The 11,745-nt window shown below is 38.2% G+C and overlaps 1 protein-coding gene across 1 annotated transcript in view; it reads left to right on the top strand.

Moving 5' to 3' along the window:
- Positions 1 to 2,415: 2,415 nt before the first annotated feature.
- The window catches only part of CENPH (centromere protein H), an 11,163-nt gene continuing 1,833 nt past the window's right edge, over positions 2,416 to 11,745 (top strand). The window contains exons 1-5 of the mRNA XM_008587181.1: positions 2,416 to 2,549; positions 4,543 to 4,598; positions 6,456 to 6,504; positions 6,895 to 6,969; positions 9,327 to 9,383. Coding sequence (XP_008585403.1) covers positions 2,416 to 2,549; positions 4,543 to 4,598; positions 6,456 to 6,504; positions 6,895 to 6,969; positions 9,327 to 9,383 — 371 coding nt within the window. The remainder of the gene's footprint in view (positions 2,550 to 4,542; positions 4,599 to 6,455; positions 6,505 to 6,894; positions 6,970 to 9,326; positions 9,384 to 11,745) is intronic.

The raw sequence follows: 11,745 nt of genomic DNA, 5'->3' as shown, positions 1-11,745 counted from the left end.
TTCTATTTCTTTTTTTTTTTTTTTTTTTTTTTTTTTTTTAAAGATGACTGGTAAGGGGATCTTAACCCTTGACTTGGTGTTGTCAGCACCACGCTCTCCCAAGTGAGCCACAGGATGGCCCTCAAAATCCTCCTTTTCATCAACTTCTGCTTAAGTTATAATTTCTTTGTGGTCCTTATATAACAGTGCTTATTTTCCAAGTAGTCAGTTTTGATTTTTAATTTTTTTGTCAGACACCTTGATGTCGGTGGTTTTTTATTTCATTGGAAATGTGGCCTGTAAAAATCCACCTTTTTGAATCTTAATGTTTTCTTTGTGGATAAGTACTTGATTGACTTCTGTAAATGTTCCATGGATATAAGAAGGGATTTTATTTCCTCATAGGGAACAAAGTTCTGTTGATGTCTGTAGGTGAGTATTAAGCCACAGGTATATAGAAAGACTGTGGGGGGAGGGGGTGTGTGTGTACCTGTGTATACATCCTTTTTTTTTTTCCCAGAGCCATTTGAAAGTGTAAATTTAAGGTGTCATAACTCCAAGGTCAAGGGTTAGAAATCCAGCTGTCAAAAAAATTTAAGGCGTCAAGATAATTTCATCTTAAAATACTTCAGCATGCATCTCCTATGAATTAAGTTCATTTTCCTAAAAAATCCTCAATCTTAAAGAAAATGAATAATGTAATATCTAATATGTAGAACATATTTAAATTTCTTCAGTCTTTTCGATCTTTCCAAAAATGTCTTAGGCAGAAATAAATGGGGGGAGAAAAGACAGAAGTGTCTCAGGCCATTTTTTTTTTTCTTTTCCAATCCAAAATTTAGTCAAGGTTCATTTGTTTTTCCTTACGGAACAACTTCCCTACTTTTTGCTTTTTAGGTCATAAACTTGTCCAGGCCAGTTGTCTTGTAGAGTGTCTCATTCTGGATTTCCTGTCTGATAGTTTCTTCATAGTTAACTTCAGGTTATGCATTTTGGCAAGAATATACATGATAATGTACAATTTATGCACAATATTGGAGTCACACATGAGATTGTTACACTACTGATGATACTAAGTTTTGGGGGTTTTTTGTTATTTGTTTTTTCTGACCGGTAAGGGGATCGCAACCTTAGGCACGGTGTGGTCCGCGCCAAGCTCAGCCAGTGAGCGAACCGACCATCCCTACGTAGAATCCGAACCTGCCTTCTCGGCCCTACCAGGGCCGCACTCTCCCGAGTGAGCCATGGGGCCGGCCCTGATACTAAGTTTGATCACCTGGTTAAGGTGGTAACCACTAGATATAACTTTGCTAATGGTCCCTTTTTAGTTAGTTTCAACATCTATTAACAATACTTTCCTGGCTCATTTCTCACTGAGAATGGCAATGATGGTAGTTTTCTAATTCTATCCTTTCTGTATTTATTATCGGACTTTCTCTCTAAAGAATAGCTCCCTACCCACACTCACCCTTTTTTGTTGTTTTGTTCTACTGTGGACTCTGTGGATTTTTTTTTTTTTTAATTCAGTGTCTTATGATCTATTACAGCAGTGGTTCTTAAAGTGTCATCCCCAAAAAAGCAACTTTACTAGGAACTTGTGCAAACCGGAGTAGTAGACACCCAGTAATCTGTTTTAACCAGCCCTCAATCTGCATGCTTAGACCAGTAGACGCTTGATAGGCCACTTAACTGCTTAAATGGATGAAATTGATGTGAGATGTTGGAAGGCATTCACGATAAGTGAAAAGGAACAATGGAATCACTTTTGTAAAACAAAAACAAAATAATTAAGGAAACTGTGTTCCGTGAGTTCGGAGGTAAGAGTAGCGAACCTAACGTCTTATTTTACATCCTACCGTGCCTTTTGAATTTAACTTATCAGGAGCTGTATTTGATAATGGAAAGGAAGAGCACTGGGGGAAACTATGAAAGAATTATCGGCCCTCTTGTTCAGAGGTCTGAGCTGCTGTGTTTGTGCAAGGACATAGTGTCCCTTACACGGCCAACTACAATGAAAAGCTACAAATCAACTAGGCATTTATAGGCCGTGCATTTTCTCATCGCCCACCGCGCTCCCGTTCCCAACGCCAAGGCTGAATGACCACTTAGGTTGGGGTTTTGTCACCTCCACCCTGCTCTTCCCGGAGCCGGGAGTGCCCCAAACGTCTGTGATCCAACCCCTAGCTCAGCACCCGGTATAGCTGACGTTTAGTTACAGTTCTTCGAATTTTTTCTAGTAGTCTTTAAGGATTAAGGCCAGTGGAGGAAGGATAACGGCCAAGAGCAGTAGCCATGGCAACTGGGAAACGGAGCGGAAAGGGTGGGGCCCTGGGGAGGAAGGGGCGGGACCCTCAGGCTCCTTCCGGGCGTCAATTTAGTGGCGGGAAAAGCAACCTCTTCTGAGCGGCCTGTGCTTGTGCTTCGCACTAACCCGCAATGGAGAAGCAGCCCGAGAACCAAGCCGCCGCCGAGCCCGCGGACTCCGGAGGGGAAGGCGGGGCGGGCGGGCCGCCACAGGTCGCCGGCGCCCAGGCGGCGCGCAGCGAGGACCGCATGACCCTGCTGCTCAGGTTGTTCCCTCTGGTCCCCGCGGCCGGAGCCCAGTGGGTGTGGTGGCCGAGAGCTCCGCCCATTGCTCAGGAGGACCAGCGTTCGAATGTACCCTCGGTCACTTAATGACCGTGGCCGGGCTGGTTGGTTAGCCCAGTTGATTAGAGCACAACCTTCTGACACCAAGGTCACGGCTTCGCGTGCCCCAACCGAAAAAAAAAAGGCTCCGTGACTGCACGTTTCACTTCAACTCCTTAAGCCCTTCATCTGCGAAAAGGAGACAAAAATGACTCTCGGCAGAGATACGGGGCTTAAGTGAGATACTTGGGAAAGTGTTTAGCACACAGCGCCCAGGGCGCTCAGGAATCCCCTCGGAGCTGTGGCTTCCCCTCACGCCGGGCCCGGCTTTTCGGGCAGGATGTGCGGCGCATCCAAGTCGGAGCTACTCGAGGGAGGGTGTATTTTCTTTCTCGTATAGCTACGACACTTTGTCATCCGGAGGCTTCATTTGTTATGTATTCTACTAAGAGGAGGATGTTTATGCTTTTCCACTAAGCAGTTGCTAGGGAAGGTTTGATGAGAAGGGACATCAGTCTTCTAAACCAGTGGGCAAACTAATGCCCTGGGCCAAATCCCCCCTAGTGCCTGTTTTTGTGTGACCACTCAAGCTAAGAATAGTTTTTATGTGTTTAAGGGGGAGGGAGGAGAGGGTTAATCACAAGAAGAATATTTCATAACACGTGAAAATCATATGAAATCCAAATTTTAGTGCCCATAAATAAAAGTGTATTGGAACACAACGGCTACAAGGGTAGAGTGGAATAGGTTAAAACATAAGTAAAAAATATGATTCACAAAGCCTAAAGTTTTGCTCTGTGGTCCTTTACAGAAAAAATGTTCGCAGACCTCTGTTGTGAATCATAACAAGGGGATTTTTTTTAAGCATTGTGACTATATATTAGCTTAACCATTGCTCTGAAAGGCCTTGACTAATAATCAACCTCAGTCTCACTTAAAAATTCCTTCTTATCTACAATATAAAATACTTAAAGATAAAAAATCTCCTTCAGCATTTCAGCTATTCTTTCCATGTGTCTTGTAGAATACTAGCCTCGTTAACCTCGAAGAAATTGCTGTTTTCATTTAGAATTTTGAAACATAAGGAATCTGCCACGGAGTTTTAGGAATTTCTGTAATGCTTCTTAGCTACTTAAAAGGGTTACATCTGTTGTGTTTTTCTTTTGCCAATTTACTATGATTGTACATGGGCCACCACTCCCCCCCCAACCTGTGGGGGACAGGAGAGGGGTACTTGGCCCTGCCTGCTCCACTTTTTCTGTCTTGGAACTATACCAGATAAAATCACTTGTTTGTTCAGTTTATCACTGAGAGGGGAAAAAAAGGGGGGGTCTCCAAAGTCACAAGGTAACAGTTTCAGAATTATGAAAATATCATGCAAGTGTGTAATATTTGTGGATTTACAAAATATTTTGAAAATACAACTTAATAACTAATTACCATTTTACGCATAGTTTTTCTACTTATTTTAAAGAATAACAGAACTAAGAAACTATGTGAATTACATATCTATCCAAGAATTAGTATCTGTTATTTTTTTGTATCTCCTAAGTATGTTAACAATCTGTGTTTGTAACTTATTTATAGTGTTTCCCAGGTTTCATCATTTTGGTTTATTTCTTCTTTGTGTAGCAGTTTTCATTAAGCCCCATCCAGTTTGACCTATTAAGCATGAATTTAAAAACAACATTTTTTACTTTTTCTCACAGATGCCATTTTCCTACTGTACTCCATTTTGTCTTCCTCTGAGGCCTTAAAGTTCCTTATGCCCATTTTAAATAAAATGAAGCCAAACTGGAAGACTTTAGTGCTGAGTTTAACTATTTATACTCATTTTGTCATAACAGCTTCTGAAAAAGATGAATTGGTGTATCATATGGTAATGAGTAAAACCTCAATTAATAAATATGTGACTTTCTTTTTATTTGTTTTCAGGCTGAGAGCACAGACAAAACAACAACTCTTAGAGTATAAGTCGATAATTGATGCAAGTAAGTATTTTCATTTCAAATAAGATTTTGTGAGATTGATCATCAATGGTACTCTAGGGAAAATAAAATCAACTTTACAAAAAATTGTTTTTATACATTTTAGTGTAGCAAAACAAGTAAACAAAGAAACATGCAAGATAATTGAAGTATGGTAAGTGTGAGGAAGGGAATAATGGCTTGATAAAAGGGAAGGGTTACTTTAGATAGAGTGATTGGAGATGGCTCTTCTGAGAAGATGATTTTAGGGCTGAGATCCAAATGATAAGAAAGAGTCTGCCTACTCATACAGTCCTTGTTTTCCTTGTACAGATAATTCCATTTTTAAGGGATTGTGGCATCTGTAAACTTGGGTAGATTTAATAGTCCACATTATAGAATTTCTATACCTAAAGGAGAGATTTAAAGCAGGCCACAGGAAGTTTAGTTGTAGATACTTATCTGAACTATTTTTTTTAAATAAATATTACTGAGACTTCATTGGTTAAAGGATTTTTTTTTATAATAAAGGCGTTTATTTTAAGGGTACAATTTGATGAGTTTTTTGATGAGTATTGACAAATGTATTCATCTTGGTAACCACCACCACCACAATCAAGATATAAAACATTTTCATCATGAAAAAAGATTCCCTTGTGCCACTTCACAGTTAGTCCCCACTCTTACCACTAATTTGAGTTGTTACTATATATAAATTTGTCTTCTAGAGTAGTGCTGTCCCATAGGGTAGCCACTGGCCGCATGTGGGTTTTCTAAGTTAATTATAATTAACTATTTATAATTATTTATAACTATTTATATAACTAATTATATAATTAAATAAATTATAAAATTAAGTTTTCTAGTTGCACCATCCACATACCAGATGCTTACTAGCCACATGTGGCTAGTCGCTGCACTGTTGGACAGCACAGACATAAAACATTTCCATCATCACAGAAAGTTCTGGGCTCTTTTCTCTGTACGCACTGTCTTGATTACTGTAGCTTTAGAGTAAATTTTTTTTTGCTGCTAGCCGGTATGGGGATCCATATAGTGAGTCTTGATATCAGCTACTATAAGTCCTCCAACTTTGTGCTCCTTTGTCAAAATTGTTTTGGCTACCCTTTGCATTTCTACATGCATTTTAAAATTAGCTTGTCAATTTCTACAGAAAAAAAAAGTCTGATAAAATTTTGACTAGAATTTGATTCAGATCTATAGATCAATATGGGGAAAACTGTTGTATTAGGAGAATCAATGCTGCTAATATATACATGGTATAGCTATCCATTTCAGTTTTTAGCAGTGTTCAATGTCGAGGTCATACACATATTTTGTTAAATCTATCCTTAGGTATTTCATGTTTTTCATATTTCATGTTTTTGAATGACATTGTTCATGATAATTTTTAAATTTTAATTTCCACTTGTTTTTGGCTAACATATAGACCTACAGTTTATTTTTTGACATTATCTTGTTTATTTTTACCTTTCATTTTTCTGTCATTCTAAAACTGTTTTGTCCAATATGGTAACCACTAGCTCTTTGTGACTATTGAGTACTTGAACTATGGTTAGTTCTCACTGAGATGGGCTGTAAATGTAAAATATACACAAAAGAAAAAAATTTATTTCTAGCATAGACAGTGTCTTAAAAAAAAAAAAAGAATGAAATATTTCATTAGTAACTTTAAATTGATTACATGTTGAAATAATCTTTTGGATCTATTGGGTTAAATAAACTAATTTTACTTGGTTTTTTTTACTTTCGTAATGTGGAAACTAGACATTAAATTACATATTTTGCATTTGTGGCTTATATTCTTGTTGGACAGCACTGTTCTAAATGTTATTAACTTCATAAAACTATTATTTGTAGATGAAGAAAAAACTCCAGAACAAATCATGCAAGAAAAGCAAATTGAAACGTATGTCATATTTTTAGATTTTATTTGTAGTTTTTACTAAGACTTAATCATATTATTCATGTTATAACATTTTCTTTATCCTTTTCTTTGTTTTCCAAATAATTTGTCATGCTTATATTGGGAACTTGTTGATTTGGGATGGAGACTTACAGGTACATGAATGATCATATTAGCCTTTTCTGGCATTCCCCCTTACCAGATACTAAATAGAGTAAGTAGCTCAGGAGGCATCAGTTTCAAATCTGTAAGTATGCATTGGTATGGTGAGCCTATAGAATACTTTTATTTAGAAAAAAGTGTTTTACTTTTATCAAATACTTACTTTATACATGTATTTCAATAATGACTTTTTCTATTATTAAAATTCTTCTGTTCATGCTTCTTATATAGTAAAATTGAAGACCTGGAAAATGAAATTGAAGAGGTAAAAATTGCTTTTGAAATGAAAAATCTTGCACTAAACAGGTAATTATTACATTTTAAATATAATATTATGAGCTGAATGCAAAATGGATATGAGAGTGAGTTGGAGGGAATTTCATAACCAGGCTAAATGAATTAGTCAAGTGAAATGATAATTAGATAATGCTCACACAAATTTTGAGCACCGAGAGAAAAGTTACATCATTCATTAATATCTTCATTTGAAGAAGTTACATAGGAATGGGTTAATAAGGAAACTTAAATCAAGACAATAGAAGTGTGAGGTTAAATCTCATTTGGTATTTGACAGGATTACACAAATTCATACTGGAATAAGTAACTATTAATCCAGTAAAATAATTATCATTGGGTTTAAATATACAGTCAGGACTGGCCAGTTAGCTCAGTTGGTTAGAGCAAAGTGTTATAACACCAAGGTCAAGAGTTCAGATCCCCATACTGGCCAGCTGCCTACATACATACATGCATACATACATAGTCAGCCCTCCACATCTGTGGGTTCCACATCCGTGGATTCAACCAACCTCAAATTGAAAATATTCAGTGGAAAGAAATTGCATTTCCATTGAACATTTTCTTGTCATTCCCTAAACAATATAGTATAACAGTTATTTACGTAGCATTTACATTGTATTAGATATTAAAGTAATCTAGAGAGTATTTAAAGTATACGGAAGGATATGCATAGGTTATATGCAAGTAGTATGCCATTTTATATAAGGGACTTGAACATCAGTGGATTTTCGTATCTGTGGGATGTCTTAGAACAAGACAAACATGGTGTCTTATAGACTTGTGATTTGAAACATCAACCTAAAGGAAGAAACTGATGCAGAAATATATAAAACAATGAGTTTATTTGGGGCAAGGTTTAGGACTGTAGCCCAGGAGACAGATTCAGGTTGCCCTGAATATGTGCTCCACTTGGCAGCAGTTACAGATTTTTAACAGGAAAAAGGGAGAAGTTAAGGGGGCAGTCCCAAAGTTGTTTGCCAAGAGTTTACATTGGTTCACTAAAACAACATAAGCTACTGATTGGCTATACATTGCTCTTTGCATCATAAATTCCAAGAATGTTGCAACAAAGAAAGAGTGCAGGTCACATTGTATAACTTGTGCTAACATTTGGATAATTTACACCCATTGAGGGAGGCAGTTAGTCTGGATACTATTGCTAAAACATGTCTTAGCAATTTTCCGAGACATAGGGGAGGGAGACTTGACTGAAGCCCCATGCTTATATCTCTCTGCACCTGATAAATTTAGCAAACCTCACATGGCTCAGGTTGTTCTGGGCCACTTTTCTTTCTCAAAATTAGTAATCTTAATTAAGTGACCATCTCTTATATTTACTTCCTTGTGTTTCTGGCCTTCCCAGATGAATTTCTTCATAAATTTAATTGAAAAGTAGTTAAAGCTGTTTTAATTGCTTTTAGCAGTAAACTTTTCCTCCCTCCTATCATTTGCTGGCTCGTCATATTGATCATATTTTTGTGTTCTGCTTCCCATCTGGGATTTTTTTTTTAATGGCTGGCCAGTACAAGGATCGAACCCTGGACCTTGATATTATCAGAACCATGCTCTAACCAACTGAGCTAACTGGCCAGCTCCTGATCATATTTTTTAATTAAAGTGACATTGGAGCTATTAAGATATTGCCTTTTAATTAATCAAATTTTCTATGTGTGACAAAAGGGAAGAAATAACTATTGTTGCTAAGTTGATTGCCTTTATATTATTGCTTATTTATTATCTATGTGAATTTAAACGTATTTTATGTAGGCATGGTTTTTGTTTTTATTTTTTATTATTATTTTTTTTTCTTAAAAAGATGACCGGTAAAGGGATCTTAACCCTTGACTTGGTGTTGTCAGCACCACGCTCAGCCAGTGAGCGAACCGGCCATCCCTATATGGGATCCGAACCCGGGGCCTTGGTGTTATCAGCACCACACTCTCCTGAGTGAGCCACGGGCCGGCCCTATGTAGGCATGTTTTAAAGTTTACTGTCAAGTATGGTTTTGTATTCCCTAAGTCTTTTCAGGCTTGTGCTGATGTCTATACTGCGTTAATCCTTCCCCGCAGTCCTGCACTGGGTAGATGACAGCTCATCCAGCTCAGGCTGGATTTCAGGTCCACTTGACCTCTCAGCCTGACAGTGTACAGCCATGTGCAACAGTCCCAACCCATCTTAGTTTTATCTCATATTTCTGTGATTTAATGCTCAAAGTGTTTCTCATACAATACTGTTTTAAAACCTACTTATGTTTTATGTATATTTAAAGGAAAATCTATCTTTAACTTCTCATGTTTAAAAAATTTTTTATTGTACCATAAATGTATCCATGTTTTATAATACAAGTTTTTTCCCTCTCATAGGATGCAACTTTCAACTGCGCTTAAAAAAAACCTGGAAAAAATTGACACCAAAACTAGGTATGATTTTTTTTCCTGGATTTGTTAAGGATGGGAATAAAAAGGGAGATCTGTATAATGACTTTAGTTTTGTGAATTTTTATTTATTTATTTATTTATTTTGGCAGCTGGCTGTAAATTTTTTTAATTAACTGTCACTGCCAACTGCTTTTATCTGGGGAATAAAAAAAGTGATGGAATTTTTGTGGACCCTCCCCAGAATTACAACTTTTATAGTCCTATTGACATCTTGTTCCATATGGATTGCATCTGTAAAAAGCAGGAGGTTTTATCCAGACAAGCGGAAAAATTTGAAGGACGATTTTGAAGGTTAACTTTTATTTATTATTTTCTATAAACCTGGAACAATTCTATCTCATTTAATTCAAAAAAACCCCAGTAAGATAGGAAGTATACTCCACATTTTTCATGGTAGAAATGAGCTTGTTCAGATTAAACAGTTTGCCAAGGAATGTAAAATAAAGACTGGCAGTCAAGATCTACTGTCTGGGCCGGCCCGGTGGCGCACTGGATAGTGCGCTGCTTGGGAAGCGCGGCGGCGCTCCCGCCCAAGGGTTCGGATCCCACATACAGACCGGTTCCCGCTCACTGGCTGAGCGAGGCGCGGGAGCAGCACCGAGGGTTGCGATCCCGTTGCCAGTCCCGGTCCGGTACGGGGGCGACACTGAGGGTTGCGATCCATTGTCGGACACGGAAAAAGACAAAAAAAACAAAAAAACAAACAAACAACAACAAAAAAAGATCTACTGTCTGGTCCTAAGTGTCTGGACTCAGGGGCTTTAGCGCTCCCGCCCGAGGGTTCGGATCCCACATACAGACCGGTTCCCGCTCACTGGCTGAGCGAGGCGCGGGAGCAGCACCGAGGGTTGCGATCCCGTTGCCAGTCCCGGTCCGGTACGGGGGCGACACTGAGGGTTGCGATCCATTGTCGGACACGGAAAAAGACAAAAAAAACAAAAAAACAAACAAACAACAACAAAAAAAGATCTACTGTCTGGTCCTAAGTGTCTGGACTCAGGGGCTTTACTGTGATCTTATCTCCCAAAACTCTAAAAATCTTCTGATAAAATATCCTCTGCCATTAGCACCAGAAAAATTCCAAGGTGGATCTAGGCATTTCTCCTCTCTGGGCTTCTTAGCCCAGAGTTATATGCATTTTCCTAGCATCAGGATTACATAAATCCTAAAATATGAATTTGGTCTCTCTTAACTATTGCTCCCCAGTAAAAGGAGAGCTTAAAACATTCTTGAGTTAAAAGGGTTAAAAAATTTTTAGAGCTGGCCAGTTAGCTCACTTGGTTAGAGCACTGTGCTGATAACAAACATCAAAGCACCAAGGTTCAAGGGTTTGATCCCTGTACTAGCCACAAACACACACACACACACACCACACACCACACACACACACACACACACACACCACACACCACACACACGCACGCACGCTAAACTCTATCTAGGGACTTTGCCTTTAACCAATCAAATATATTTTCTTTTTCTTGATTCCATGAACACCTTATAAAAGTTTCCTCTCTTCCTCCCCCTCCCTGTCACCCACAGTAGAGCACTGAACTGCGTGCCTAAGTTTATCTTTTAACACAACCAAGTATAACTGTAACTAGTAGAAAAATGAGTTCAAATGAATTCAGTTCTCCCAGGTTTGTGCAAACATTCCCCGTTTTGGGCCTTCCCAATAAGTTCCTTCTGCAATGTTTCTCACACCTGGCTGATTAACAGAATAATTAGTATTATCAGAACGATCACATTGTTGATCCTATCCCAAACCTACTAAATCAGAATCTCTGAAGATAGAGGGCTAGGAATCCATATTTAACAAGCCTGCCAAGTGATTGTCACATTCTGAAATATGACAGCCACTTGTTTGCCCAGTCTTATTTCACACCCCTTTGTTCCAGCCCTACCAAGCTACTGGATCTAGGTAATTACTTCATGTCCTTTAAGGCTCAAACATTTCCCTTGTTTCACCTTATGCATAACTTTGTTTCATATTCATTGTATACTCTACTATACCATATTTGTGGGTTTATTTTTCTCCTCCACCAGATTCTTTTTTTTGTTTGTTTGTTGGGTTTTTTTTTATTTTTATTTTTTTATTTTGTCAATATACAATGTGGTTGATTATTATGACCCATCACCGAAACCTCCCTCCCTCCTCCCTCTCCCCCCCTTCCACCCAAGAATGTCCTTTCTGTTTGCTTGTTGTAACACCTTCAAAGAAATTGTAGTTGTTATATCTTCTTCCACCCCCCCCGGTTTTTTTTTTTTTGTGTGTGTGTGTGTGTGTGTGTGTGTGTGTGTGTGAGTGAATTTATTTGTGTATTTTTAGCTCCCACCAATAAGT

This window comes from Galeopterus variegatus, unplaced genomic scaffold, assembly GCF_000696425.1.
Source record: "Galeopterus variegatus unplaced genomic scaffold, G_variegatus-3.0.2 Scaffold4268, whole genome shotgun sequence".
NCBI lineage: Eukaryota > Metazoa > Chordata > Mammalia > Dermoptera > Cynocephalidae > Galeopterus > Galeopterus variegatus.
Note: the sequence above shows the minus strand (reverse complement) of the source record. Positions and strands in the feature narration are given on the sequence as shown.